The sequence below is a fragment of the Bombus pascuorum genome, chromosome 4 (assembly GCF_905332965.1).
Source record: "Bombus pascuorum chromosome 4, iyBomPasc1.1, whole genome shotgun sequence".
NCBI lineage: Eukaryota > Metazoa > Arthropoda > Insecta > Hymenoptera > Apidae > Bombus > Bombus pascuorum.
This window is the reverse complement of record NC_083491.1, coordinates 7,884,178-7,902,090: the sequence shown is the minus strand read 5'-3', so window position 1 is coordinate 7,902,090 and position 17,913 is coordinate 7,884,178. Positions and strand designations below refer to the sequence as shown.

General features: G+C 39.1%; 2 protein-coding genes across 3 annotated transcripts in view; one reads left to right on the top strand and one right to left on the bottom strand.

The window, feature by feature from the left end:
* The window catches only part of LOC132906577 (uncharacterized), a 67,988-nt gene extending 51,200 nt beyond the window's left edge, over positions 1-16,788 (bottom strand). Inside the window, exon 1 of the mRNA XM_060958881.1 lies at positions 16,540-16,788. Within this exon, the coding sequence (XP_060814864.1) occupies positions 16,540-16,594 (55 nt within the window). The 5' untranslated portion in view covers positions 16,595-16,788. The remainder of the gene's footprint in view (positions 1-16,539) is intronic.
* LOC132906569 (RING finger protein 17) overlaps positions 1-17,913 on the top strand; it is a 309,846-nt gene that overhangs the window by 54,016 nt on the left and 237,917 nt on the right. The window lies entirely within an intron of this gene.

The following is a 17,913-nucleotide window of genomic DNA, read 5'->3' as shown; positions in this document are numbered from 1 at the left end:
TACAAATTCTCTGGCCGAACGGTATCGCATCAAACGAAAACTTGCTACCCTTTCGTGGCCATCTTTTTTCCCAACCCTGGTTCGTTCGTCCGACGAAAGATAAAAACGTTTATCCAAAGGCGCGTGTCTCGCGTGTGCGCGCACGACACCAGCAATAAAAACTTGCTGCGCCAGGCTCTGTGATAAGTTAAGCAGAAAAGGTACCGGTTGCTGTCTATCCGCTATTTCCACGAGGAAAATCTATCCATTGGCGAGCACAGCTGCAAGCAGAATCTCCAAAGGAACGAGATGGATTCGACAAAAGTTATTTCTGGAAATCACTTTGGCTTTTGAGCCACGGACGTCGTGCTAATAGCGCGTATCGCTGAAAGGTAAAAATTCTCCTTGAAGTGGGATGGATAGCGGGATTTTTGCGTGGATATTTGCGCGATGCACGGTCCGCTTTTTCGCTACAACCCCTTCTTCCCTCATCGTTCACCTTTCGCCCCTATTTTTATCTGCCACCAACCGATCTCTCTCTCTCTCTCTCTCTCTCTTTCAACCCCTATCCGCATCCTCATCCCTCGTTCAGTATTTTATCGCCAAACGTAGCCGCGAGCTGTTTCCTTTTTGCTATCGATATCTCTTGCAGTCTCGACGAAATTAACGACGGTATAAACGACACCACTTTGAAGCTCGCCTCTCGATCACAACGTTCGTTCGGTTCGGCCGATGGATCGATCTGCAGCCGACCTTCGGGCTAAAGTAAGTCGTTGATCGTGGCATCCCTCCCTTTTATCCATCGGCTAATTCGTTCTATCTCTTCGGTTTTTCCTCTCTGTCGCAACGTCCGGGGGAGGCAAAGAAACACGCGACCCTGAGCCGCGGCGTTTTTACGCGTTGCGCTTGCCAAATATCCTCCTCCCTTCTATCTCTCGTTGTTGCAATATGCGTCGCTCAAAGAGAATATTTATGGGATACCGCGCGAACGTCGGCTGTTTCGCATGGCGATCGCGTTACGATTTTCGACGATTGTGAACGGTTTTCGTGCGATGAAATTCTGATCGTAGCCGTGTTGAAATCGCGAGGCTTAGTCGAATGGTAATTTGATGCGATGGAAATTGAAACGGACTCCCAAGTTTGCTTTCCATTTGATTTGCTCTTTTCCGACTTGATTTGAGCGCGTTGTTTCTATGCATTTGACGTAATAGCATATTGCGTGAACCGTGCATTAGGTAGATTGGATCGATGTTCAGATTCGTGATAAGGTAACTGCAGGAACCACGTTTTACTCTTCCATTGTTATAAAATGTTTTATTCTTCGAACATACAGAAACGATTTGTAACTTAGTTCGCTCGCCCCCTGGGAAACTCTGCGACCAACGATCTGAGAAAATAACCTATAACCTACTGTGGAGTAAATTTCTATCGGCATTTTTCTGGATCAACGGAAATTCTCTAAAAGAAAGAATTGTCGACAGCAACTCGCTTATGGTAGAATAGTCGTTACTTAAATTGCACGGTATATATGACAAAGTGGTCGATAAGTTTCTTAAAATCCGTTAAGAGGTCTAAATCGAGGATTCTAAACGTCAAATTTCAAATTTAACAGTGTCTTTGCAAGAATTTGCCAAAAGTGTTTGCCATCGAGATACACAAAATGCTGTCTGATACCTGGAACATCGTAAGTTTGATCGATCAATTTCAGCCAGGTAGCATTTTCACCAGGATGACAGAGTCCTGCTCTCGGGATCTATCTCGAAACGTTTCCAAACTTTTCACTTATTTAAAGGCACGAACAAACGTTTTTGGACGGGCTCGAGCGAACGCACAGGGGTTGCGATGCAGGGGTTGGAGGCAACTAGTAAAAATGATTTTGATGGATATGGAAAGAAAGAGTCGAAAGTGCGACGGCAAACACATACGGTGTGTTCGCCCATACAAATATTATCGGGCCGATAGCTCGAAATCGAGGCGGCACTATCATCTGCCTGCTATCCCAATCGAACAGTACTTAATCCTCGCAAATATTGTCGGAATTCCAAAGCATTGTTGCGCATACGACAGCCAGATTCGAATATCGCTACTGCGCACGTCCTACTAATCGCTCTGTCGTTCATCCATACGCCGATTAATTATCGGTCGACTGTGTAATCCCAACCTGCTCGAATCACACTCAGATCTGTCGTTCGCGTGTCCTCGAATTTTCACCCGAAATCCATGCCAGTTTCCCACGCACTCGCTTCATTTTTTTAGCCACCCATGTGACATTATGGATGAGCTATGAATAACTGAACGAAACTGCGAATCTTTGGTATTTTTATTGCACAATTAAACGAAGCGATAAAATGTTCAACTTGAGAAGACAGTTGTAGGTGACTTTGATACTAAAATTAAAACACGAGAACCTATCTGTATAAATTTTGATTTTATGTATCGTTTTTTGTTTTTTTTTTAGAGATACATGGCATATGACAGTGTTTGTGGTCAAATTAATATACATTAATATACAGGATTATATATTTTCATCATATTCATCGTTATGTTACTTCGTCTTACCATTGTAGTCGTTTATGTATAATTAGGTACACGTTAGGGATTGGTAGTTTTATTGTTTATCACGATTAAAGAAAAATTTTCGTTATAACCATATTTCACGACGTACGTGTCACTGGCAATCGTCTATTGAGTTGGATTATTGACATAATGCATCACAATTCGTCGAAACGATGACAGTGTAATCAAATGCAAAATTCCATATTTGACATAATATTCATAAAAAACATGACTTGACTATATGCGCTTTTATAAATAATTTGAACTTATATTTATATCTTCGAATAATTACAGGAACATCCCACTCCACTTCCTCGAAAGTACAGTACGCGTTACTCCTCGAATCGCAGATGAATCGATGGAATTTTTTTATGTTTCAGCGTTACTGTCTGCAATAAATTATCCTTTTCTGCCAATTATTAGTCGGTATCCGTAAAGAGAGTAAACATTCCACAGTCGAACGAGCACGTAATTCCTAATTAGGCGCGCGTCCCTGCATGGTCAGCTTGATTAATACGTTCTTACGTGTAACGAAACTAGTTTAATCCTTCGCGGCTAACAACTGGTAAGATGATTATCTAGAACGCGTTCAATCGTCACATTCTCACGACCTTCAGGCTAAAACCGTGATCGGTCGAGATTGTCGCTCTTCCGCTTCGTTGTACTTTATCCGCTCCCCTCGTCCCTTCTCCGTGTCTTTTTTACTTTTCAAATAATACACGGGATAATTAAGCATTCTGATAGGGTAATCGATAGAAACCAGTTTACCGTTTTAATGAGCAACTCTTTCCGTTGATTTCGGCGAGCTTTCCATTCGGATGTCGATCTAAATTTACGAATGGCGGTGTTTTTTATTGCGCACGTCGGCAACGATACGCGCAGCTCATAACATTTGTTACAATTACCGGTTGGCTCTGGTAGTAAAAAAGGCACGAAAAAAGCAGAATGAAAGAAAAGGCAAAAAGCAAAAAGAAGAAAAAAGAGGAGAAGAACGAACGAACCGACGAAAAGGATGGAAAAGGAAGGATAGAGATACAAAAAAAAAAAAAAAAAAAAAACCAAAGGAAAAACAAACACAGGAACGAAAATTTGCTCCCAGTGTTTTACTGTCACCTGTCACTTTTTATCCCTGCGCGTAAAAAAGCGACGATGCGCCACGATGCATGTTGATTTCGCGTTTAAATATCCAGAGCGGTGACGTCGCGCGGGAGCGCGCGTGTCCGAGCGGGTCGGGCGGGAAAAAATATAAATGCAAATAATACCATAAATTTCGGCTTTAATTTATTTGGACGTTTTAAAAGTGCCTTTTTTCCCCATCGAAATATGACGTTATAAATGTTATTGGCCGCCGGGAAAAATGACACCCGACGCTTCTACTTGTCTCGTGCACGCGCGAAATTTTCTAATCATGCGTTCCGCTTTCCGCTTCGAGAATCGTCCTCGGAAAAAAGAGGTGCATTCATATCCCGTTGCTCTTTCCGGTGTCAACGTTCGTTGCGGTATTCGTGTTTGTTGTTTGCTTTTACGTTTCGTGGGGATTTATTCGAAACCATAATTAGGGGCTGTTCAGAGACAATTTTTTATCATTGCGGTCGTTCTCGGTCGAGTTCTCTTTAATTCTGGTCCCTTATACATATTATATATAAGTAAACGAGCCTTCAAACATTCTATACTTGTTAATATTCGCGTTAGTTCAATATATTATATCTTTACATTTGTGTTTTCCATGTTGCACTAAAATCTTCTCGTTTGAATCGTTGTATTGGCTATTAATTTTGTTCAGGTTATTAGATGTATGACCAGAGGAACGCGTGGATAAATTGTAAAGTAGAAAATATATTTTAATACAGAAGTACAAGTAGGAATATAATTTGAGCTGGCCCCGATCCGCACGCTAGCAGTATTATCCTATGATTGAAAGTCTCGAAAAATTCGTAGTCTTGGAACCTATTACCCCTGATAAATATAATATGCATTTCTACAAGAGGAAAGTCTGATGTCTTTATTTGTACAAACTGATGCTACAACGAACAAGGTTCGTTCTATTGTCAGTACCACCCAATGACAAAATCCTCAATCACTTAATTGCCAACCCAATAGCATTGCCCCGGTGTATTTTCAACATCCCCCGACAATTATATCCTTGAGGAAACTAAAAAGATCAGATGTAGAGTTCTTTTAGTAGTGGTGACCACTTAACTTCAACAAACTTTTCTTCCAATTCGTAGTCTTGGAATCTATTTGCCCTGATAAATATAATATGCATTTCTTCAAGAGGAAAGTCTGATGTCTTTATTTGTACAAACTGATGCTACAACGAACAAGGTTCGTTCTATTGTCAGTACCACCCAATGACAAAATCCTCAATCACTTAATTGCCAACCCAATAGCATTGCCCCGGTGTATTTTCAACATCCCCCGACAATTATATCCTTGAGGAAACTAAAAAGATCAGATGTAGAGTTCTTTTAGTAGTGGTGACCACTTAACTTCAACAAACTTTTCTTCCAATTCGTAGTCCTGGAATCTATTTGCCCTGATAAATATAATATGCATTTCTACAAGAGGAAAGTCTGATGTCTTTATTCGTACAAACTGATGCTACAACGAACACGGTTTCAGAACCAATCGGTTCGTTCTATTGTCAGTACCATCCAATAACAAAATCCGCAATCACTTAGTTGCCAACCCAATAGCATTCCCCCGGTGTATTTTCAACATCCACCGACAATTATGTCCGATCGATATTCCATCTTTTAGAATACCATTTACTTAGAGGTATCATGCTCTTCTATCAAGGTGGCGCCGTAAAAATCTCCAAAACTTCCACATCAATCTTTCTCGTATGCATTCGGTACAGAGGTCTCTGCGTTTTACGGTGCTTTCGCCGTCGTCGAGTGAGAACAACGCGGTGATCAGAATTCGTTGATAGCGGCACATTTGCATGGGAAATCGATGCAGCGAGTGAATTGCGAAGGAAAGTGGGACCAGAGGGAAAATTATCCCCTAAGCCGGTGTTCACTTTCTCGAATCGATCTTGATAAGACGGAACGAGACGGTCCTGAGCACGAGCAGCGTCGTTATTTCGACTTGATCAAGTGCAGTAGCAGACGAACCGCAGTGCCGTTAAGTGAAAGCTAAAGAGCGGCGAATGGGAGGCGTATTAATTTGCATTGGACTTGTACGTACTTGTGCCTATGACTTCGCTACGTATAATGCGTGTGGGAAAAAAGCGAAAGTGTATATGCATGTTGTTTTATCGTTGTTAAACGATAGGCCTTTGAACAGCTTGCATTTAGAGTTTTACTGGTCGTTGGAGATCGGCGATATTTAGACCGTGAATGTACATACTTGTGGAAAATTAAAGCATGTAATCGTGTATTATGCATTTTTAGGGGAGATATTAGAAACGCAAAAATAAACAGAACATGTATAGTGGCTTGGACATGATAAAAAAATTGTACATTCTTTCGCTTTCCAATTAAAAAGTTTTTTTTTTATTTTCATATCATATTTTCAGTTTTACATTTCACTTTCTTAATATCAAATTTTTGTGGTCACGCGAAAGCACAGTGTGAAAGTGAAGAAACTTGAATCTAATTAATCAATATGTAAATGGCACAACAAATACACTGGCGTGTCTAATATCTTTTGTAGCCGCTGTAAAATAAGCAAATATATAAAATATCCAAAGCGTAATACTTGCTACGATATTGGGTGAAATAAATCTCCGGTTAGGTTCCGTTCTTCTAGTTGTGTCCAATGGAAATAACGAATTTTAAGATAAAATTGAAATTTCAATTGCTTAAAACGAAAGTCCCTGAGAAACAAAATGTCGAGTTGTGAATGTAAATCGAGCATCATCATCTATCACCAAACTTATATTTCGCAGTTGCAAGATTTGTTTTCGCACTTTCTGCAAGTTACGTATGTGCACGCAAAGCCTGACGTAGTACGTGTCAGAGGCGCGTGAAATACTTGAAACTGCGTTTGGCCAAAAGATTATGTGCACGCACGTTCAATTGAATTTATCTTCTTCGCTTGGAATCTCTGTAAAACACGTACTGCTGCAATTTTCAGCGAGTCTTCATTTAAAAAGAAAACTAACAATATTTTATTTTCCACGTTCCATTTGAATAGTTGCTCGTTCAGTCTTCATATTTCTCTGACACAATTCCAAAATATTTTGTTATATCTTCTAACCATCCTTGTTTCTAAAAAATAGCCAATTTTCATCTGTTAAAAGTTGCCGCTATCGTTTTTATTTCCACAGAAATGACAAATGATTTTTCCTCCACAATCATCCTTTTTCCGAAAAAATGACCAAACCCTTCCGGCTAGAAAAATTTATCCGCCAGTTATTTTTATTTTACGTTATTTCTATGTTTACTCTACCTTGCAAATATTCACCAAAATCATCTTTATCTCCGAAAAATACCAAACCATCGTACTTTTACCAAAATTCATTCACCAAATATTCCCCGCAATCAGCGAAACGAATCCCATAGCCACAATAAACGTGTCGTGCGTACGATATAATACGTACCAGTTAAGAGATGCTCGAAAACCCGGCAAAATGTAATAAGAATCGCCATCGCACAAAGAAAAGTTCATCGCGCAGATCGTTGAAGCGACTAGGCGACGAAGATTCGTACGGGAGTAGAGCCCAGTTCACGGAGCTACAATTCGACTAATTTACAACGCGAGTAATCTAGTCGTATTCCGCCAAAAGAAGACGCTTTATCGCTGACATTTTTTTGCCTACGTTTCGTCCACCGTTTGCTCGTTTCCAGTTTTTAACGCATCCACTGCCACAGTGGTCATCGGCGACCCGTGCTTTTTACGTTGACATTTTAGAACGACAGAAATAGGATAAATTTTATAAACTAAAAATTTGTCAACAATTCCAATGACTTAGAGAATATCATATTCAAAGAAAAAGAGTATTTAGGAAAATTAAATGTTACGGCTGTATGGCTGGCGGTACGAAATATGCAAAATTCCCACGACAGTCAACGTGTTAATAGCAGGTTCCCATAAACTCGAAAAATTCAAGAGCCTCCGCGACCTGCGATGCTCGTCCGTTCTGTCTCTATAGCGTTGGAAAGAACGTATGGATGATGCAAAAGAGAAGGGAGGGTGGTTAAAACAGGGGAAACAGAACGGGGTGGTGGCAGGTGACGGGAGAGACGCGCAGGAACGAGAAGAGACCGACGGTATGTATTCGATAATACAATTTACGGTGGCGTACGATGGCGTATAAATTTTCATGGTGATCAGGTAGTACACCGGTTGATATACCCATAGCCGACGTGCATGTATGCGCGCTGAATTGCGTGCGCACTACGATTACGGGGGTGGCGGTATACTGCTGCCCGCTCCGAACCAAACCTGTATAACGATCACCCTCTTCTCTACCTCGCTTCAATCGAACAAACAGTATATTGTCGCGTTTATGGAAACCTTGTGTTGTCCCTTATCACCGTCGTTGTACGTACGTGGTTCTTTTTATATTTTGTGTTCGAAGATATTTAGATGAGGGCGGATGAAAGTTAAGATGTTAAAGATGCGAGTAAATTGTACAATAGATGTCTATGCGTTACGTTTCTTAAAAATATGTATTACGATGTTGTACAGAATGCGCATAATACGTGCATCGAAGATATTGAAAGTATTTGTCGCGATAGTTGGTGGATTGTATCTTGCAAATTTTATTCACAAGAATGAATTTGCATGAACGTGATCGTAGCGACATTTGAAAAAGTCTGTTGGTTGATGGGGTTCCTATAGGTTCCTTATAGCTGGCTTTTTATTTTATCTTCTCTCCTTTTTAGAAGAATACGAAGAGATGTTGATATAGGCATAGGGTGTATAAAATATAAGTTCGCGAATACTGTTAGATATCTTGATACACGACTTTGAATATCTTTAACCAGGAATATTTTTATTTTCAATTTGCGCAATAATAGTAATAAAAAAGCTACGTATAATAAAGTGACTAATTTAAAAGCTGCAGGACTATAAATCGACACAAACGCGAATCTGCACTGGTATAAGGTCTATAGACGATTCAGTTTCAAAGCACCGAGCAAGTAACAAAGACGAGCGAGTTCAAAATTTATCGATTTCTCGAATCCATTCGAATCGTTACATTTTTGGTCGTCGACTGTTCGAATAATTGTGTCGGAAGGCGTGTTTCAGCGTAAAAATCGTCCAGAGGAAAACGCATTTCACCGGAATACCTGTCGATTGATCGTCCAGCCGTAGATTTCCGTAGTTATCGAACGAGAACGTGGAGGAACAAACTATCGGAGACACAATAAAAGTGGCACGCATAGAAGAACACAATCGCTATTCTATGCATTGTATAAACAAGATCGACGAAACTAGAAAGGTTATAAATTAACATCAAGATCAACGGAGTGACCAAACTGACCGATTCGTCACTTTTCATAGAAATTTTATAGATTTGCTAATTTTTGGAAATTCGAATGATTTTTAAATTTCGCCTTAATCGAATCTTTATGTTCTACTTCTTTCACTGCTCTCATAGAAATATGAACTTGCATGAACTTCCGCGGTCTGTTTATAACTATAGCCAAATCATGGACAGTTTCTCAATTTTACATAATAATTGTAAGTAAGATTAGAGTCACGATCAAACGTTCCACGTAGAATAACTCGGTCGTAAAGTATTTTACACTGGAACTACCACACCAATCAAACCGATTGGTTTTATAATTTTATTTTAAAATTCCTACTTCGTGTTATATTTTTCTCCGCGATGATGTAATGACTTTCAAAATAATTTTGTATCCAAACTACTTATAGCAACGCTAGTCAAAATGACTGGTACTTGTCAAAGCGTAAAAGAGTCCTGCAATCTGTTTATCGAACCTCAATGAACCAGTTTCCTCGTTTTCTACAACTTCCCACACGTTTTTAAAATTTTTACCGCGTATCGTTCGATATGACGATATCAGTTATCAGGAAAATTCCGGATCGATCGCTAGATGCTAACTCTAGCAATACCACACCAGTCAAAAATGACTGGTTCTACAATTTTAGATGGACTAACAATACCAAAAATGTACTACATAACATGGAATTCCTTCTGTAAGAAAGTAATTAATCAATAAATATAAAAATTCTATTACTACGTATATTTTAAAGACCAGTCATTGTGGCTGGTTTTGGTAGAAATAGCTTCGTGTTAACTATCGGTAGTTCTAATGTTAAAGGTCAAAGCAAAGTTGTAATCCAACGTCGTCATAGAAGTCAGATCGTGTTTTAGCGAGAAGAGGCTGCTTCCTGGAAATTGCGAAACGGCGGCAAAAAGCGCACTGGTAGTCTGAGACTTTTATTTCCGAATAAAAGATCGAATGGAGCGATTGTTATCGGTGGAAATATAATTCGCTCGAATCAATATCATTTGCATCATTCTCTGTGCCTTTCCTGTTACGCGTCAGTTTCCGTTTTGTCAGAACACGACATCAATGGCGACAACCATTGTCGAATTGAGAATGATTCGTTTTCAGTACGTTTCCCGCACGTACCGACAATAATCGCGTCGATAATAATGAAATTGAAGTAATGTGGCCGCGATATTCGCGATGTTTGGTCCACGGTTATTTATTGTGTCTCATGTTCCTTTCTTGCATCCGCGTTTCGTTCCAACGGTTATTCATTTTACTCGACGCTGCGGTAGCTGTAGCGCTAATCAACGCGAGAACGGTGTATCTATTATTTTAGTTTTCCATTCGATGTGTTGGCTCCTATCGAGTTTAGCACAATTTTGGGTATTTGTTGAATAGACTGTGGTAATTTTTTTTTTATTTTCCTATAGCGAGAACGGTTAGGTTTCGTTTGCGGAGAAACAAGTTCAAAATTTTATAACTGCGTCAATTATATTAAGTAATTGACAATATCATTCACAATTATATGTAATACAATAACATGTAACATACGATTCATAATATATGTAATACAGTTTCAATTTGTTTTACAAGGGATCGTCTCTAATTGTCCATTAATTTATCAATTTCTATTAATTTTCTATTAATGGATGTTCCAATAATCGTTTCTTTCGAATCCAGCGTCTATCGTATCCGATTCTATCTTAAAGATAATTCTGGCTTAGTTTGCTGTTTTGTAATTTTGAAATTAAACTACTCTGCTACGTAAGAACTATAGCACCTCGTAATAACAAATAAGAAAATAGCGTTGGAAACAATAGAAGTTGAAAGTGTTGGATCAGTGGCGTATACAGGATGATACAGAATTCTGTATAATTTGTTACGGTTCGAGACAGGAAGTGATTATGAAGCGAAGTCAGAGTAAGAGAGGAAAAGGGCAAAGTCGGAAATCGAAGCAAAAAGTAAAATTTTAATAGAAGCGGCAAGTTCAAGCGTACACAGACCGAAATATGTGATAAGTTCAATTCAAAGCATCCTTCGTATCTTCAACTCAGAAATCGAAATAGAGTTTCTACTTATTACAGGATTTCTTTGCTTCCTCGTTTGTCGACTGTAACGTCCAAGACCCTCTTCTACCTGTAATTGCTTTACTTTTAATGATCGTTCTTATTTACATTTATTCTTTCTCCTATATATTCGCCTTTCTTGTTTATGAAAAAGATTGAAAGTATGCATTTAATGTCTTAACTATTTACCAAAGAGATGCTAATAAAATCTCGCAGTTTTCTTATACGAGAATTTCTTATTGTTGGAATACAACGATATTTCACGCATAGGCATAAATACTCTTACACAGACACCTACACAGGCATTTGAACAGGACACTTACAAAGGTCATACTCATTACCGTATAGAGAGTGGGGTTCAAAGTATTTAAGGGATCATGGGTCACTATCTACGTCTAGTCTGAGAGTAACTGGCCAACAATCAACAATTCTCCATACGTTGTTAATTATATCACTCGCTTATATACATCAGGTTCTGTAGTTCTGTTTAATAAACATCACTGAATATTAATTTCAACACAAACATCGTGTCTTCCACAGATTATTCATCTTAACTTCAAGATTAAATTCTAACACTTATCATACGAGATAACTAAGAAATTTTAAGAAACATTCTCTAAACTTTGTAGAAGTTATTTTGCACGTATAAAAAGAAAGATATTTCGACGAATATTTTGACCAAACGCCAACAAGTGTACGGTGTGAATTTTTCCAAATCTCTCGTCTCGTATTAGCGAAACAACCAAACAAACCGATTGTAAATTGCAAACCGGTACTCTCTCAGCAATGTTACCTATTTCTTTGCAAGCCTCTCGTACGAAACCTTCTTGCAGTTCGAAATATCGTACATAGAAGCTGGGTCGGTGGCGAGACACGGAATTAACGTCGTTACGTTTTATTGCCGCCTCGTCGGCAGAAACTGATTCGTTGTAAGGAGAAAAACGAGAGAAGACAGCACGTAACGCGACGAAACACCGTATCACGATTGCCAACGTGGGAGGGGATCGTTCGGACAGGAAACAGGGAGGATAGACAGGGGTGGAAGAGGCAAATAGAGCTTTTCGAGGACCTCTGTCAGCGTTTAGTACCGGGGACGATCGTAAGAATTTCGCGCCAGCGCAGCGTCGCGATGCACCGTGTCGTTTAATGGCCGTGCACGTGTCCCTGCTTCCACTAGCTCTATGTTTCTCTGCTTTTGACGTTTGCCCTCGTAAATTTTCCATTCGATCGATCGACCATCAAGGTTGATTCGTTACCAATATTCCTGTATCTTTTGAACCAATACAAAAGCTTTCGTGATCAAATTTTTCGTTCGTATAGAGCGATCGATTTATAATAATTTTTCGTTTTAGCTGGTTCTATCTTCCACATTTATGCTTTCGTCCCTCCTTATTTGGATATCCGGAGTTATTGACCCAGGAATTTTTATGTGTAACCCACATGGATCATTTAACTGTAATGTGAAGATCGACCGAACGCGAAGCGATCTTTATCAGTGCTAAAGATCGTTTTAGAAAGTTCTTAATGAGTCTACTTAATGGTTCTCGGTCCAGGGAGTTATCGATATAAGTAGATCCTACAAGATACAGCGAGTTGTAAGATTTTCTTCTATCATTTAGATTAGAACGTTGGATAGAACTTGAGAAATTTAGGAAACTTTCGAAAATAACGCGATGCGGTCAATTGTCAAATATTTTTCAACGAAGGCAAAATCAGAATATTAAACACTCTAAAGAATTAATCGAACCTACTTATTTCTGCATTAAACTCTTATCCATTTTGATTGTAATTTAATTGATGGATTTTTGTCTAGCGATATCTTTGAAACGAAAGAAAATTATTCCGATACTTTGAACCTATCTTCTATCGTTTTTCCTTACACTTATATTACGGAAGGAAACTCATCTCTTTCCTTTACGATGTCACAGAAGACAGCCGATGATAGAAAAGGTACTTTAAATTCTCAAACGTCTCTGAAACTTCGATAAGAGACATCGATTCCTCGATTATATATTATCGGTCTTCATTAATTTTACTTTTCATTCTATTTTCTATTACTTTCAAAATTTCCATATCAGTACCTCCACACGCATCCCAAACATTCTATACAAAATCAGAATAACAAGCAAGAAAACAAATAGCTGTGCAATCAACCTCTCGAAATCAGTCTCGTGCGGCCAAGAAGAATCGAACGTAGAAGAACAACGGTGCACCACCCTTACGCGCAAAACAAACGTCGGTCACACACGGATGTTGGAAATGAACGGAAAATCGGATCAGGCCGCGTTGGTTCGAAAATCTGCTCGCGGCTGGGAAATTCCGCGGGAAAATTCTCCTGTTCTTTAATTTGCATCTACTTGGTGACTTAATGATCGGAGACGCGAGTTGTTCCCGCGGAGTCGTAGGCGCCATGGGGCCGCGGCGTAATGAAATTCGAGAGGAAAATCAGCGCGAGCTGCGAGCCACGAACCGGGAGGCCGACGCGACGTTTCGAACGTGACATGCTCAGCCCCATCATTTTATGCAAATAAAACTGGAGAACGCTTGATTTCCCTTGGTGTTCGCCGACGACGACGACGTCCTCGACGTCGTTCAAGCGTGCCAGACGCTGACCGGAAACACAAACCGTGTCCCGCTCTCATCTCTCTTTTTTTTAAGTTTCTTCCTTTTTTTTTTTTAAATTATCCGTTCTCGATGAAGAGATACACTGGCAGGAACAAGTGGAAATTATGCGTTTCTTTTTGTCTTTGAAAGTGTTGTAACGTTGGAAATACATAAGACCAAGGCGTGGGCTAGATAGAAAGCGTACTTGTTGATGCGATGTTGATTTGCTTGTTTACAGTATCCGCAGTTAAGAGCAGAAATTACAGAAATTTCGAAGTTTCTTTAAGGATATTCAAGCGAGTATATCTCTTTCTCTTCCTTTTTTGGAGCTTGAGCGTGTTGAGAGGAAAACAAAGTTCGAAATATGTAAGAGGGTTGTAGCATACGAGAGGGAAAGTGTTTAGATGTAATTTACAGAGCGATTTATGGTATTTTATGGATTGTATATGGATATGGTTATTCATGGATTTATATTAAATTAATCTTTGATCGTACAAAATCATATAGGAATCCTTTAAATCGACACTTTTTAAAAGAAATGTACAATTTTATTACAATTACAATTTAGTTCCAAATTTTTCGTACGATGGACAAGTATTTGAATCAGAAATTGATACGTTGTATCGTATGTAATCTTCAACATCAAAGATACTAATGCTCCTCTAAAAACGATACTTTACACGAACGATATCTCTGCTTTATTTTCACACCCACATTTTTACGGGGATTCGCCTTGTGGCATCGTGATGGTCTCTTCACGCGGAAACGGTACTCGCATCGATTCCCGTGGGAGCGTTGGCGTACGTGTCACGGAATACATGTTTACACCGTTCTGGGACTCGCTTAACGCCGACTTCATCCGCGCGTTCTGCATTCCAAACGCACAGCCTCGATCAGTTTACACCTGCGCGGCGATTTGCTTTTTCCTTCGACTTCCTCTTTTCGTTCGATACCGCTTGAACGTTACAGCTGGTGCGTTCTCTTTCTTTTTTTTTTTTTTTTTTTTTCATCGAGTTACGCGGAACAGTGCTATATGTGCCAATTCTTGCGTGTCGTTTAATAAAAAAGTAAACGAAGAATTGGATTTCTAGACCAGATTGCGATACAACGAACGATACACTCGTTACAGTGGCTTTTTATATTTATTGCCTTTGCCGCGGATTTTTACGTATTTATAGGAAATTTGAAAATGGATAGCTGCGCGAAATACATACAACATAAAAAAGTATATGAAATATTCAAGGCGCAGTGGCTTCGTATAATACTTGATACGTCAAACAATTTTCTACCGAATTTTCTCATTCTGCTAAATATATTCTCAAAAATGTGAACTCGCGTAAAAGTTTGTAGTTTAACTGTTACATTAACGCATTTCTAATTGGTATTTTCTCGGTAATTTTCTCGATATTTTCAGTCGAGGATAAATGTTCGAAGTTTGCTTTCATACTTTATTGTTATTGACCACTTCACGATATAACAAATATGATAAAATGAAGTCAAGTTCGAAACGATCGACTTAGAAAATTATTGCAATATCTTTCTGTCATTGAAACTTAGAATGAAATTCAGGAAGAGGAAAACGAAAAGGGAAAGTTCCGAAATCAACTCCTATGGAAATAAATACAATTCCAAAAATATAGTTGCTGCTGAAAGCAACGATTTTGATAATTGCAGGATGCTATACCGCGAAAGCCCTAATCTCTGTTATTAAACTGGAAGTCCGTTATTACTGAACATTCAGTGAAAACGTGAGCGTGGAACATGCTGGTTCCCATAACGATTGACGTATCATAAACCTGAAGATGTGTCGCAGCAATTAACAGACCCGCTAGCCTGACTGAACACCTGGGGTCTGTTCCCCAGCGAGTCTTTGCGTAACCGACATTATTCCCTATAGACGATGGGCGGTGACTGATTATCCACGAAGCTGTAACGATCGTTCAGCTCTTTGTTAACGCCACCCATCATTTGCTTTAATTATTTTCATATCCAAGACGACTGCGAGCTTCATCAAAGGATTCGAATGTTAGACGTAAAAAGTAAGACGCATAGTTAATGTTGTGATTTCAAGAGACAAACAACGACAGATTAACTGTTTCTACTGACAGTGATATTCGCTTTAACTAAACGATCATGCAAAACAGTTTTCTTGGTAACAATGATTGCGTATCTTGTGGATGAACTTTATAAAAAATGTATTCACTCATATGGTAATAAACAGAATAGAAAAATCTAATTTTACAATAGCATACGGTTTAGAGCAGAAAAATTACATTAATTTAAATAAAATACAATTAAGTAAGGTAGATCTTAACGGAGTAAGTAAAATTAACTACAAGTAATTGCAATAGTAATCGTTCCCGTTTTATCCATGTAATAAACACAAAAACAGGACAAATTCACGTTACCCTGCTTTTTGTATTCCGTACCCTATAAACTCCAAAATCTTGCATCTATCAAATCATAATTCCTCCTTGAAGACTACTATCTCAAGAACCACCTCATCACTAACTAAACGACGTACACCTCGTTTAACGGACAGTCAACATCCAGCGATGATTTTCTAGCTCGAAAACTTTGCTCCTTCGTACTTCCTTTAGATATACAGTAGCCGACAAAAATGAAGAGACAAATACCGAAAGTAGGTATCAACGAAACGTAGTCGAACCCTACGATAAGTTCTATTTATTATATAGCCTGGAAGCACAAAGTTAACCTAGCAAATAATCTTCATATAATAATATCATAAATATTCAATAATCTTCAATAACGAAGCTTCATTGATACCTATTTCCATTGCACTGTTATTCGCACTTATTTTTATCGTCGACTGTAAATCCTTTGTATCTACACTGTCGTATCGCAACCGTACGATGTGTCCCATGGTACACGCGCGGAAGACGAAGATTCTTACTCACCCAGGGCGCACAGTAGAACGTGAACGAAGCACATGGGGACACTGGGTGACCGCATTTTTCCGCCAGACGCACTTGTGCACAAAGCGAGACGACGCGACACGACGCGATCGTGTGTGTATCAGGCCACGCGTGCAAAGAGGACGCGCGCGGATCGAGGCCTACTCGTTGCGGCGAAGTCCACGCGGAAACTGGCGGTTCTCGGTGACACACGGCCGCCTAGTATTGCCGACTCGCTTCGACCAGAACGGAACGTTCGCCGACTTTTGCCTTTGCCAACGGTGTGCAGGCTGGCCTCTCTGCCGCCCAGGATCTCCGACCCAGTGGTGGGAAAGAAGGAAAGAAAGCGGCAGGCGGAGGCGCACTTACATCCTCTCGCAGAATCGCGAACGCCTTCGGGACGGCCGGTTCTCTGCTGCCTTTTTGGCTGCTTGGTCGGATCGAAAGTTGCGTCGACTGGGAGAATGTGCGCACGATGATCGAGATGTTTGGCTGGAATGCGTGGGTCGGGATTGTCAGATTTTGTTGTTGTTGCACGTGTTTGAAAATCGTGAGATTTCGTGCATCCGTCGAATGCTATGGAGGACGGTTTGTTAATGTTTGACGGGGTATCTGAAAATGGAATACTTTTTAAGATTCTCAGTGCCAGAGAATTATTTGGATGAAAATATTTCGAACGCATAATAAAGTTGCTTTTCATGAAAGTATATGTAATGTTTAAATATACGGTATCTTTTCGTTTTGTTGCTGTAATAAACATAAGCACTTAATTAGTAATATTAATTTTAAGTGTTGTCTTTTCAAGCCCTTTTTTGTATAGAACGGAGAAATATAGTAAACAACGCTGTGTTTATTAACATTATATTTTTAGTCCTCATCTAATATGTTTATAGTAATTGGCAGAGAGCATAATTACTACGGTTTAATGAACATGTTTAGAAACAAAGTTCTGTTCCTGGGAAAAATCTTAATCCTCTTCGTGAATTCAAGGATATGATTAAAAAACGAAGGAAACATTGTTCTTCCTTTGTGTTTGAATAATGGTACGATTAAAATGTATACAAAGTACATGTATAAAGTAATAGTAACAGGATGTTATCTTAGTAGCAGATAAGAAAGTGTGAAAGTTGGTGACAGGATAAGATGTTAGATATATTCAGATAGCAATTTTTGTTGCAGTCTTTGTGGTTAATTTACCGTTGCTAATTACCGTGAGACAGTTTAGAGTCTCTTAAACGTTATTTGAAATTTAAATACCATACAAATCTGATAAATTAATTGTACTTTATAAGTAGTACAAAATATTTACTTCATCGTTGAATTCTTTATCATAAAGGATATGCAAACTTGATGAAACAGTTATTGAAAGAATCGCAT